General features: G+C 38.4%; 1 protein-coding gene across 11 annotated transcripts; it reads left to right on the forward strand.

Moving 5' to 3' along the window:
- The first annotated feature begins 380 nt into the window (after positions 1-380).
- On the forward strand, positions 381-10,461 carry LOC104608731 (transcription factor MYB17-like). 11 transcript variants are annotated; one of them, XM_088889189.1, is made up of 9 exons: positions 381-723; positions 844-882; positions 1,058-1,209; positions 2,858-2,987; positions 4,431-5,521; positions 5,628-6,692; positions 6,849-10,149; positions 10,240-10,310; positions 10,389-10,461. In XM_088889189.1, the coding sequence occupies exons 3-5, from the start codon at positions 1,077-1,079 to the stop codon at positions 5,113-5,115; spliced, it is 948 nt and encodes a 315-aa protein (XP_088745315.1). In that variant the 5' UTR covers positions 381-723; positions 844-882; positions 1,058-1,076; the 3' UTR covers positions 5,116-5,521; positions 5,628-6,692; positions 6,849-10,149; positions 10,240-10,310; positions 10,389-10,461. The 11 variants fall into 11 exon arrangements, with proteins under 11 accessions (XP_088745315.1, XP_088745314.1, XP_088745316.1 ...); XM_088889188.1 differs by having other exon boundaries at positions 381-882; XM_088889190.1 differs by lacking the exon at positions 844-882.
- Positions 10,462-13,515: the final 3,054 nt, after the last annotated feature.

The raw sequence follows: 13,515 nt of genomic DNA on the forward strand, positions 1-13,515 counted from the left end.
AAAACAAAGTTTTGCGTCATACGGACACCGCTTTCACCGTTGATTAGGAATCTATTCTTCCCTCTCCCTGTATATTATTCCACACAAACGGTCATGAAGGAACCTCTCCCTGACCGTAACCGTGTGGCTAGAAACAGTACACCGATCATTAACTATTGAAGTCTACGTCGATGTCTTTTCCAGGCAATGTTTGACTCGTCGACTGAATTGAACTACTCTCTCTTCTCGTTGGTTGGATGGCAAATCTCTCAAAAAGTATGGGCATTTACGTAATAGTACGTCACTGTCAGCATTATTGACTTGACACATGTTTGACATTTGTTTGACGCCATGTATTTACTTTTCCTTTTCTTTACGCTTCCTTCTTTCACTCCCATTTATACAGTCATAGTTGCATTTTTCATTGAATCGGAATCGGAAGCAGAAGTTCGAGCAATGGAGAGCTGGACGAAGCAAACCAAAGAACAGAGGTCGTCGAAATGGAAACGCAACTTCATCTCTGAAACTTCCCCTATCTGCCTAAACCTTAACCTTAATCCTTACTTACCCTAACCTTGTCACAGCAGTCAGCAGAGATGGAACCCTAATTCTTTGAACGAGAATCAAGAGAGAGGATGGTCACTTCCATCACTTCATGATGTTTCAGAACAAGAATCCGATGTCTGTAACTCACTGTCTCAATCGCTAATAGATCGCTCTCTTTAATTCCATTCTGAATGCCACGTAAGAATCGCTGCTAATACGTTCCATGGATCTCCACTTCGAGTTATATATTTATTATTTTGTTGGTGTTTTCCTAGTCCTAACTTAATATTGCATTATTTCTTTGCTTTCGAGAAAAAGAAAAAGAAAAGGAAATTCTCGAGTCCTTGGTTGGAGGAGGTATCATTTAATGCAGACCAGCTTCGAAGTCGCCGATTTCCATAGATATAATCGACGCATTTAAGGCTCTGAAGTTTGACTGATCCATCAATTGATCGATCTTCTTCTCTTTCTGTTATAAAGATCTCTGCGCCTAAAGCTTTTGCTATTTTTCTTTTTTGTGATTCATTTAAAGAGGAGCAGAAGAGAAGAACATGGGAAGAGCTCCTTGCTGTGATAAACAAGGACTGAAGAAAGGACCTTGGACACCCGAAGAAGATGAGATTCTCGTTGAGTATATTAAGAAGAACGGCCACGGAAGCTGGAGATCACTTCCTAATCACGCAGGTTTGATTTTTCCATCTTCTTTCATTTTCTTCGCCATTAACGAGCATTCCATCTGATCTGTTCAGGATCCCAGCGGTTTAAGACTTGAAATCTTGTTAAATGTTTCATAAATACCTACGAGGGTTTTTTTATTCGTTTTCCTCTTTTTTTTTTTTTTTTTCTAAAATACATTTGAATCTTAGTATCTCTCTGTCTATTACGACTTTGAAGAGTTTTGCCCCACTCTTTTCCAGGATTGAGTGAGTTAGTCTCGGTGGATCGTATCGGGGCGACTAATGAACGAGGAAAACGAGTTGTCCGAGTCAGTCCGTTAGAGTTAGAGTTTAGACTCCGTCAAGTCGGTTTAATCTCGGTGCTGACTGCTGAGCATCGTTATCCAGATGTCATACACCATTATATCGACACGTTTAAGACGTTTCGAAATGCTTTGAACACTTATTTTTTTGGTTAATTCGGTATGCATGAACCATGAGTATTTCTGATCTGTTCCCCAACTTACAAACAAGACGTGTAAAACGGGCTACGAAACTCAATTACGAGTAAACACGTTAGTTGCTGAAATCTGAAAACTGTACGAATCGATGACGTGTTTACTTCCGATTGAATTTTTTTAGTCCGTTTTCTGCTTATTTTCAGTGAATCCGAGTGGAAGCCATGGCATGACTCGAGTATTTTCTTCCGGATTTATTTATTTATCTGTTTTTCTTTATTATTATGAAATGCCTACTTGCACGTACAAATGCACGGTCCAGTCATCTAGTAATCGTTAATGATTTGCTGTTAAGAGTGTACTCATCCTTGGTTTCAAATGTTTTTGTAGAATTAGAAATGATAAATATGAAATATGTATGCATTTTAGGTTGATTTTGTTTAGTTCATATTAGAAAAGTAGCGGGTCATCTACTCAGTCCGCTTTTTATTTTATGATAGTTTCTAGTAAGTTAGTTGCTTTGGCCAACGACGAAGGCTGAACGATGAACGATCAAGGAATCTTGGTTGGTTGGTTTGGACTCAAATTGGTCCACCAGGTTCAGTTCATAGGGCAAAATTGAGCTCAAAACCTTTCTTCAAGAAATAAGTAGTGCAATATTGCTCTTTGTAAAAAGCACCTATAGCACGTAGGTTACTGAACTGATAGGATTGGAGGGTTGGAGTCCGAATTGTTTAGTTGTATTCATAATACTGGGCCAATCGCTATACACTGCAAACTTGTATCAGATGTGCGCTGGAACCTGGAAGTTGTGTAGGTAGGTATTGGTTTTGAAATCTGCAGATAGGATGACGGATAAGATCGCATGAATGATGAGCAATTTACAGACAAAAATGTTGTTGGTAGCAGATCCGGACTCTTCGTGAAGAGCATTTTACAGAAAAAGAAAATCTTGAAGAGTAAAATAAATGATCTCTTTATACGGTTATTGTGGTGAAGTATTTAAAAGCGAAAAAGGGTTTAATGATCATTGGCTACTTTTGGTGCTAATGAACCTGGACTCGGCTGAACTGTTGTATTTAGGGATATTTCTCTAGTTTATTTGTTAAAGGATGGTCCTTCTTTATTTAATCAATCGATTTTTTATTAAAGTTATTTTTGAACTCTAGAGTAAATTTTATTTGGGGTGGAGGTGTAATTGTAAATTTGTAATGGCAGGACTCTTTCGTTGCGGGAAGAGCTGTCGACTTCGGTGGACGAATTATCTTCGACCGGACATCAAGCGTGGTCCTTTTACTCCGGACGAAGAGAAGATTATCATCCAGCTGCATGGCATTCTTGGAAACAGGTGTCTCTCTTTCTCTATTTTTCTTTTTACTTTCTAGTGTTCAGTGCTTGAATTTAGTTACTTGTGTAATTCCAATAACTTAAGAGATGCCTGATTTTTATTTTTATTAAACTTGGTGTTTCATATAAATGTCATCACCTAAGATGTAACGATAGGTGGCGTCAGTGTGTGGTATTTTATGAGGAAAAGCGGTGCTTCAGAAAATGGTCTCTTGTTTGATACCGTTTTTTCTAAAAAAAATATTGATTAGAACATGTTTTGAAAATCGAAAAAGTGCGGTATAAAGAATAGACCATGCTTTGATTAGACCAGTCTGTTACTGCCAGCGATGCAACGCTGTAGCATCTTCTTGAATGCTGAATGGTATAAACCAAGTGTGGCAGTAATGTTTCCAAATAAAAAAAAATAAACAAAAAATAAGCACAGTTTTATGGAGCCAGCACTTGTTTTAGCACCGATGCCAATTACCTACATAATTTCTCAAAAATTTGTATTCATCTGTATAAAAGTTTGAAAGTAGAAGTGGCAATGCTATCAACACAATCTTAATTTACCAAAAAAATAAATTATATTAATTGAAACTTCACAGCTTCACTAGAGTCAAAACTGTTTAGCTTTTTGAGCAGGAGCCAAAATAAAAAATAAGGAGTCTGCTATTGTGTCAATAAACGGTCTTTGATTCCAAAAGGGGTCTCGAATCTCTGATTTCAACTCAATACGTGTTCACTCTTTTAAATGTTGAATTCTTCCAGTTGCAGAAGCAATGGAGCACCGCGAAGAAGGGGATATTACCATCTTCCGATATTTCCAATAACTGAACCAATTTGCATCACAGAAAAAGCGAAATGAATAAAGGAACAAAAAAAAAAAAAACTCTAAAAGCCAGCTTCACTGACTAGACCTTTAAGCATCTTGCGTCTTGAATCTTTGATGTGAGGAAAGCTGAACCAGTTTGGAGTTTTCTGTAAAAAGAAATATCTCGGTAGATGGTTTTTTATCACTCATTAAATTTTGACTTGTTAAATGGTGGCCTGGTTTGTATGAGTCCAGATCTGCTCTTCAAACAGCTTCACAGTGTATCCTGGCCGTATATTGAAAACATCTCCCATACTTGTATTTATTATTTATGGAGAGATATTTCCAATACTGGTGGGATCTCTGTGAGGAGCAGATCTGAATTCGGTTTCGCACATTATCCCTGCAGTGTAATAGTCAAAGCTCTTGACCTACCATGTAGGACATAATCGAGCAAGCAGGCTCGGTTTTAAATTCCAGTTTCATGCAGTTATTTTGGTGGTGAAACTACCCACTAAGAGAAAATGCAAACATTATTTTTTCTACTTAATTTACGTAATCAGCAATTGTTGATGAAGAGTTGGTTAATTAGTGCATTTTTAATGCTCCCTTTAATTTTTGAGTGCTAAAGCAAATGAAGTTTCACAGATGGGCAGCCATAGCTTCTCAATTGCCAGGAAGAACAGACAACGAAATCAAGAACTTCTGGAACACCCAGTTGAAGAAGCGCCTTCTCTGCATGGGTCTTGATCCGCAAACGCATACTCCTTCCTTCCCTTCCTGTGGACCTGTAGCTACCCCTTCGACATCCCCGTCGACACGCCATATGGCACAATGGGAGAGCGCCAGGCTTGAAGCGGAGGCCCGGTTGTCAAGAGAATCCTTACTATCTAACCTCCAACTATCCTCTACGAAAGCCGAGGTTGATTACTTCCTGCGCATTTGGAATTCTGAAGTAGGAGAATCGTTCCGAAGGCTAAGCGGGCCAGATTCAACGGCATGTCAAAGCCCCATTTCCCAAGTATCGTCTTCGACAAAGTGGGGATCAGGATCAGGGTTGACAACCGAGGTGGCACCAGCCATGACGGGTCGCCTTACTACTGATCAACCCGAGGAGGTTGAGTGTAAAAATAGCAAAGGGGGTGTAGATGACTTGGCAGCTGGTTCAGACTGTTCTATCTCTAACGAAGTAAATGATTCATCAGACACGTCATTGCAGCTGCTGCTGGATTTCCCGGCCAGCGACGACATGGGCTTTTTCCAAGGACAGATGGACAACTTCTCCCTGTTACCAAACCTGCTAGACGAATGTTCGTTCAATTCGGCCCCTTGAAATTTGACCAATGACCAGGAAAAGAAACAAGTTTGATTTTTATCTTATTTTTTCATTGACTGTCATGCTTGGAACAAGTGTCTCCCCTAGTGTCCTCGTTTTTTTCCCTCTTTTTTATTTGTTTGGATTTGTCATCTCTCTCCAGGTTTGTTCCTTGGTCGAGTTCACAGCTAACGTAGAGAGGAGAGGGAGAGGAAGCTTCGAGGAGAGAGGGGAAGCTTTAAAAACCTCTGATACCCGAGGTTTTTTCTTTTTTTTTTTTTCCTGAAAGCTCTGATACCCAAGTTTAGTAAATATTATTAATATATTTTTGATGTTCGCGTTTTTCCTTTCGTTTCGCATCAGACAAAGTAAGTAAATATGAACTGTGTACGCGCGCGTATGCTGTTGTCTTGTACATATAAGAGTAAGTAAATTAGGTTTCGTTTCGTTTGTGGGAAGATTTAGATGGGATGAGAAAAGATGACATGGAAGATGTAAAAATTTAACTTTTTATTGTTTGATTTATATAGGAATATGGTAGAAAGTACCGCTACGACCTGATCTTTCGTCAGAATGAGAAAGAAATGGGAGTGTTGAAAAAGCAAATTGCCGCTATCGAGAGTTGCAGCAACGATTAGAGAAAGAAGGAAAATCAAAGGTGGATAGGAAGAATAGGAAGAAGAAGAAGGTGAGGGAGAAGAGAGAAGAGGAAGATGGAGGGAGAGACAGAGAATAGATCAGGAGAGGAGATTGTCGTTCCACTGCCACCTCTTTTCGAAGAGAGGGAGACAATGAACAATGGAGAAAGCGGTGAAGAAATCGGTTCCTCTACCGTCCCTATTCGAAGAGAGGGAGACAATGAACAGTGGGAAAAACAGTATCCGGTTCCTCTGTCATGGAGAAAATATTGGTTCCTTGCCAGTATCCGGTGAAGAAAACATCGAAGGAAACAATGGAGAATAGATCGGGAGAGGAGAACGTCGTTCCTCTGCCACCGCACTGGTTCTCTTGTCAGTATCTGATTCTCTTGCCACCCCACAGTGAAAAAAACGGTGAAGGGGTGGCAATTTTACCCACAAAACCGGGTCCCCGATCCGACCCGCCCCAAATAGGGCGGATTTTCCCCGATCACAAATGCATACGAGTCGGGTTCGGATAATTTTTTTTGCCCTGGACCGGGGACGGGGTGGGGATGGGGTCTGCTTATAAATCCCCGAACCCGCCGTGACCCCGGTTGTAGTTTACAACTATACCCCTATATATATAATGTATTAAACGTATTAGGGTAAGAGTAATTTCGTGTTTCCTTCAGTTTCACTGTTCAACTTCAACCTCGCAGAAGGCAGAACCGCAATTCGCAGTCGCACATAGCCACATATAAAGACTCAAAGACCTTCAACCTTTGCACAACCACCGACCGCCGGGCGTCGCCGCCACCTTAGAACTGTCGGCCGACGTAGCACAGAGTTGCGGCTCAGTCTACAATCGTTTTCAATTCAGTCTTCGATTGCAGACTGAGAAATTGAGAAGTCTCGTTCATCCGCCGACCGCCGTGCGCCGCCGACCACCATAGCACAGAGTTATTCTCATTCTCAGTTCGGTAGTCGTTACTCTCATTCTCAGTTTCTAATTGTCTTTCTCACTTGTAGGGTTATTCTCACTGGGTTATATTTATATTATTGTTTTTGTTATTTGCAAGCTAGAAAAGTTTTTATAAGTTTATTTGACAATGCACATGACTTGCTTATCAGATTGTTCTTCCGCCCAAGATATCCAAAGTGATGTTATGCATTCATTTTTCTTTCGAGCAAAATTGAATGCATTCACTACCCAAAGTGATGTACCGAGGGAACAAATCGTCTTCACAGCTGCTGCAAGTAAGAAACACAGCTGCTGCAAGGGGCTGTCCTCACATCGTCTTCACAGCCCTTTCATTGAGAATATCTCCATACTTTATTGTTTTTATTTATAGGAGAATCAGAGATATTTAAAATGCACAGCTGCTGCAACTTGTAGCCTGCAAGGGGCTGTGAGAAGTAACTAGAACATTGCTTCTTAACTCAACCAGTAAAGGAAATATTGTGTGTGCACTTTATTAGTGTAGCCAATTAAGGCACCATTGCTTGGTCTGGTGGTAAAATCAGGCTAACAAGAAGGCTTTTATTATGGTGAAAGTTTCAGAGCAAACTAATTTAGATTATTATACATTTGTTAGCGGTAATCCAGTATCATGAATAAGAAAACACTCTCCTGGGATAGTTGGGAGTTGTTCTTGATGGTCCTACAGGACTATACCATGACAAACAAACAACAATAAAATTTGCACATAATCCAAAGTAGCATAATAGGAGTACAACAGCAGGCATATTTTAGTGGATTTGTTTTATTATGGCAAACGTTAACAGGTAGAGAAGTCTGTTCTCCTTTCATAACATCTGAAAATCAACCATCCATAAAAAAATGTATTTACCAATGGTATAGTTAAGTTTAAATTAGTGAATAATTAGGCAAGCTAGGCTTGTTTAACACTATGTTCAGTATTAAGAGCAGTAGTGAATATACTATGTAATGTATAGAGAGGCATCAATGTTTTTTACTTGTTTTATCATAAATATCAAAAAGTGATTTGATTGTCCTATTCTTCTTTCTGCCCAATGCATCTTTGCTTGTCTTTCTAGCTCTTTGCCTTAAATGCTGGTTGTTCTAGTTTGATTTTATTTGCATATTCAATTAGAGATGCCTCTTTTGAACTTTAGACACTCTTCAATTCCATGGAAAGGAGGTCATAGTGAAAGTTTGTGATATTGAGTTCGTATAAGCACATATAATTCAACATATTGTTTTTTATTTGTCTAACATTTTTAACTACTTATAAAATATATTTTTTTCTTTAAGGTTAGTTTTGAATCTTGATGTTTGGACAAGGAGATAATTTGGACTCTTTACCAGTACCGACTAGCCAAAGTGCTATCCCGTCTTTTTCTTCAACCCCAAATGAAAATGATACAACTACAATAGCTTCTCCATCTTCAAGCTCTAGGAATGATGTTGGCAATAGAAGTTCAAGTACCACAACTCTAGAGGCACCATCTAAAAAGAGTCATTTCTATTGTATGGGAACATTTTGAAAAAATAACTATTGATGGACAAGTCAAGGCAGTTTGTAACTACTTTAATAAGAAGCTTGGTGGGGAATCAAAAAATGGAACTAAACATTTGCGCGAGCATTTGCATAGATGCCCAAGGCGTAATCAATAGGATACAAGGCAACGATGTTTGGGGGCAAGTCAAAATAAGAAGGATGGAAAGTTTAAAGTTGCATATAGCACCTTTGATCCAGAAAATTCAAGGAGAGAAATTGCTAATATGATCATTCTACATGAGTATCCTTTCTCTATGGTCAATCACATTAGATTTAAGAGGTACTTATATAGTTTACAACCTACATTTATAGTGGTTTCGAAAAATACAATTAAAAAAGATATTTTGAAAATTTTTGAGTAAGAAAATAAAAAGACAATTAAGTTGTTGGAGAAGAAAGAGAGTAGAGTAGCCATTACAATTAACATGCGGACTACTAATAATCAGAAGAAAGGGTTTATGACCGTCACGACACATTTCATTGATGCTGATTGCGTTTTACAAAGTCAAATTATAAGGTATGCCTTTTTAATATAATAATTCATTAATAGTATTTAGTATTCTTAAGTAAGTTTTGCCATTTTTTATATTTATTTTTTATGCTTAGCTTTTTTTTTTGTTTTATTTATTGTTATAGGTTTGTTTATGTGCCTTGTTCACACACAAAAGAGGTTCTTGCAGATATGTTAGTGAAATGTTTTTTAGATTGGAATATTGATAGAAAGTTATCTACAATTATCGTTGATAATTGCACTACAAATGATGCCATTTTCAATGATATTATAAATAAGCTTTCTATGAATTCACTTATGTTGGATGAAAGATTCTTGCATATGTATTATTATGCACATATACTTAACCTGATTGTACAAGATAGATTAGTTGTGATTAGAGAGAAAAAATTCGTGACAGTATGGTATATTGGAAAGTAACCCCCAAAAGAGAACAAAAGTTTGAGGAGACATCCTGACAGTTGCAAATTCAAAGTAGTAAGAAATTGTCTATTGATTATAAAACCAGATAGAATTCAAAATATGAGATGCTTCATACTGCTTTGACTTATAATGATGTTTTCTCTCGCTTAAGGCAACATGAATTGCAATATAAATGTTTGCCAAATGAGGAAGAACGGGAGTTGGCAAACAAAATTTGTGGGAGGTTAAAGTTGTTTTATAATGTGACTGAGTTATTCTCAGGAACTAAGTATCTTACAGCAAATTTATATTTTCCCAAAGTTTGTGAGATCAGAATAATATTATTTCAGTGGCTTAGATGTTCATGTGAGGTTGTAAGGAATATGGCATTGAAAATGTTGGAGAAGTTTAACAAGTATTAGTGTGTGATTAATGGCATTTTGGGTGTGGCAACAATATTGGATCCAAGATATAAGATGAAGTTGATGGAATATTATTTTCCTATGATATGTGCGGATGGTGCATTGGATGAGATTGAGAGGATTCATCAATTGTGTTATGACTTGTTTCACGAGTATCAATCCAAATCCAAGTATAAAGAAGTTGGACATAGTAGTAGAACTTTAGTTAGTTCGGTTTACACACCTGTAAACATTGATATGGAAGAACAAGATCCGCTTTCCAATTATGACTCGTTTGTTAATAGGAGTTCAAGTAATTTGATTGTGATGTCAGAGTTGGACTATTATTTAGAAGAAAATGTATTGCCTAGAACTCAGAACTTTGATATTTTAGCTTGGTGGAAGTCAAATGTATTCAAGTATCCTACCTTACAAACAATTGCCAGGGATGTACTCACTATTTATATTTTCACAGTTGCTTTAGAGTCTGCCTTTAGCACTAGGGGAAGGCTAATAAGTCCACATGGTAGTAGACCATGCTAACACATTGGAGGCATTGATGTGTTCTCAAAATTGGTTGGTGCATGAAATTCAGGGTAATGTTTTTAAATTGAATCTTTATATATTGAAAAAAAAATGAATATTCATCGTTTCACCTTTATAATTAACTTTCTTCTTTTATGTAGATGCTCCTGTTGGTGAGGATTCTTGCACTTATAACACCATCAATAGTGATGATTCAAATATAGACTATGAGGTATTTAAATAGTGATGATTTCGATATAGTTTTAACTTAAACTCCATATACTAACTCTTGTTTTTTTTATTGTTTTAGGAAAGTGGGGCTGTGGATTGAAGTGGAAAGTTGTTTGAGCGAGATGGAGCTGCATTTGTGTACTTTGGATCAGGTAACACATTTTCCAATTTGTTGGAAACCTAGGTCATGGTGACAAGCATGACCACCTTCTGATTCTCTAGGTTCTGTGTTTGTAGTGTTGGGTATATATGGTTGTGGGGAACCACTGATGTTACAGAGGTCCTTGCATTGCTATCTTTTGATAAGTCCAACTAGGACGAAGGGATTAAGGCATGATTATGGGTACATTTCCTCTCACATATTCGAGCTTATATTTTTAACTGCTTAAAAATATGGAAATGTGAGGTTAGATGCTAGGACCTTTAGATGCATGAGACATAAGCCTCATGGATTTCGCTTATTTTATTTTTATTTTTCTTAAGAGGAGAAAAACAAAAAGAGTATAACTGAAAAAATTATTACTTGAACAAGGATTATAAGAACATCAGAAGATTTGGTGGAAGTCATCTCATTCTTAAAAACCCTTTTAAAAAACTACAAAAAGCTTTAAATGTAAAATAATTCTTCAAAAAGTTTAGAATATGTTGAAACGTAGACATTAGCATGCATATACACACAAAGCATATCATGGTGTAAAGGATGTTTTTTCTATTTTCACATGTGAACCTCAAAGTGTAACATTTTAGGTGTTTTTATTTAGCCTTGCTTCAAGGTGAACCTCATGGCAAATGCCCTATCATCTTTTTAAAACACTAGCAATAGCAGTGTTTTGAATGAAAAGAAACGGGAACTAGATGCAATAGCAGGTGACTCAGTTCCATTGCTGGTTTTTCCTTCAGAAAAGAAGTGCAAGCGAGAGTCTTGGAATCAGATGACAGGTCTGCTGTTACAGAGATCCAGAACAAGTCTAAAACTTCCAAGGCCTTTGTTGCTGATGAACATGCTTCCGAGCAACAGGAACATACAGGAAACTTTACATACCCTTGAAGGAATATCCTGGATATAATTTCATTGGTCTTATATTAGGCCCTCGTGGGAACACACAGAAGAGAATGGGGAAGAGAACTGGGGCAAGGATTGAAATAAGGGGTAGAGGATCAGTGAAAGATGGGAAGGCAAAACAAAAAGCTGATCCATCTGATAATGATGACCTGCATGTCTTGGTAGAGGCAGATAACCAGAAGTCATTGGATGAAGCAGTTACAATGGTTGAAGATCTGCTAAATCCAGTGAGTGAGAGGATGAATGAGCACAAACGTGCACAGTTACAGGAGCTTGCTGAGCTGAATGCAATGGTTAGAGATGTAAAGTCACCAAAGGTCATGGGTGAACAGGGACATGATCCTAGGTCATACACTAGTGGATCCAAATTTGCTGTTGCTTGTGATACATGTGGTAGCAGAAACCATGAAACTATAGGTTGTCCCTTGACTGCTTCAGCACCTGGTAGCCATGCTGACAACCAATATCGTAGCTTTCTTGCTGACCTTGGGTGAAGTGATCCAATAGGAAGATCATTGTTTCTTCTGTATTCATCTACCCTGCCAATGCTGATATTGCAAATCTGTGCATGAGTAACAAGTTGACTGGCAACCGTTTCTTCTTGTGAACTTATTTCCCTACTGTACTTCTTGCATTTCATTTCCAAGAAACCATATGGAGGATTAGCTGGGCTTATCCTTAAGTCATGACCTTATAGCTGGGCTTATCCTCTATATTCTTGTTTTTTACAAAATTGGCCTTTGGTGGACATGAGTCGTCTCCAAAATGTTGGACCGAAGCAGATTATAGGAGAAAACCATGAGCTCATGATCTGGTTAATACCAATTTTGAACAATAGTATATACAGTAATGTGATCATTTTTAATTTGATTTTTTAATGCTATTCAATACCCAATTGCATCTAAACTGGATTCGAATATGAATATAAACAAATCAAATTTGGAAGTTGGAATTGGATACAGTCATCGGGGCGGGGAAATGTCGAGTATTATCTGTCCTCAGATCATTGGTTGTGAGGCGGGTACATGTCGGGGATTCCCCATCCCCGACGGGGCCGGGGATGGGGGTTGAATCTTCACCTCGATACCGGGGACAGGGCGGGGACGGGTGTGGGAATTTTAGCTATGGGGTGGGGATGGGGAGTGCGTGCCCCACCCCATACCCATTCCGTTGCCATCCCTAGATTGTTGCCACCGCACTGGTTCTCTTGTTGGTTTGTCGTCGCTGGTTCATTGCCTTATTTCAATTGAAGAAGAAGGCCCATCCCACGAATGAAGAAATCTCAAGTTTTCTCGAGTTTTTCCACTGGGGTCACAATGTTTTGGTGTGATCCCAATTACACGATTTTGGAATCCTGCATCCCACGTTTTTGTCATCCCATCCCCTTATTTCCGTCAAAACAAATAAGAGAAAAATGAATATTTTTGAAATATTTCATTTTTCTCATCCCCATCCCACAAACCAAACGGAGCCTTAGGGGTGCAACTTGGACTGGATCAACCTGAGCCCAAATTGATCCACCCTGAAAATTTGTATGGATTACGGTTGGATTTTCTGTTGTCGTTGGATTGGGTTCAGGCCCAAAACCTTGTTTTTTTTTTTCATTTTACCTTGTATAATCTGAGCCCGGAAAACCCTGTCTGGTTTCATACATACATTTACTATCAAACGGTGTAGATAGACTTAGGACCATTTTTAACGCACCGGGCTTTCTTATTTCTCAATTGCCTGGCCCTGGCTCCAGCCCAACCCAAAAGTTAGGATTGAGTCCTTAATTTGATATGTTAGGTACTTGGGTTTGACCTTCAGCTCGATCTTGGCATGGGCCTCAAGCCCAAAAGTTAGGATTGGGCTTTAGGTTGACCTTAAACGTGGCCCAGCCTACTCAAATTGTATCCCTAAAATTGGCTGATTACTCAACCTTATTACAATGGTCATGCAAATAATGTGTCAAACAGGTAAAGCTGCAAGCTTGCAAACAGAGTTGCACCAAGAATTGGGTTGACAATCTCGCTGCCACCAAGAATTGAGTTGACAATTCCACGTCCAAATCAGCGATTAGTTTCTCTAGAAATATTCTCCACAAATTCCAAAAAAATTCTTGGCAAAGGTATTAAAAGTCCCCATTGATAAGAGATCAAAA

Source organism: Nelumbo nucifera, chromosome 6, assembly GCF_055504915.1.
Source record: "Nelumbo nucifera cultivar China Antique chromosome 6, China Antique-T2T, whole genome shotgun sequence".
NCBI classification, from domain to species: Eukaryota; Viridiplantae; Streptophyta; class Magnoliopsida; order Proteales; family Nelumbonaceae; genus Nelumbo; species Nelumbo nucifera.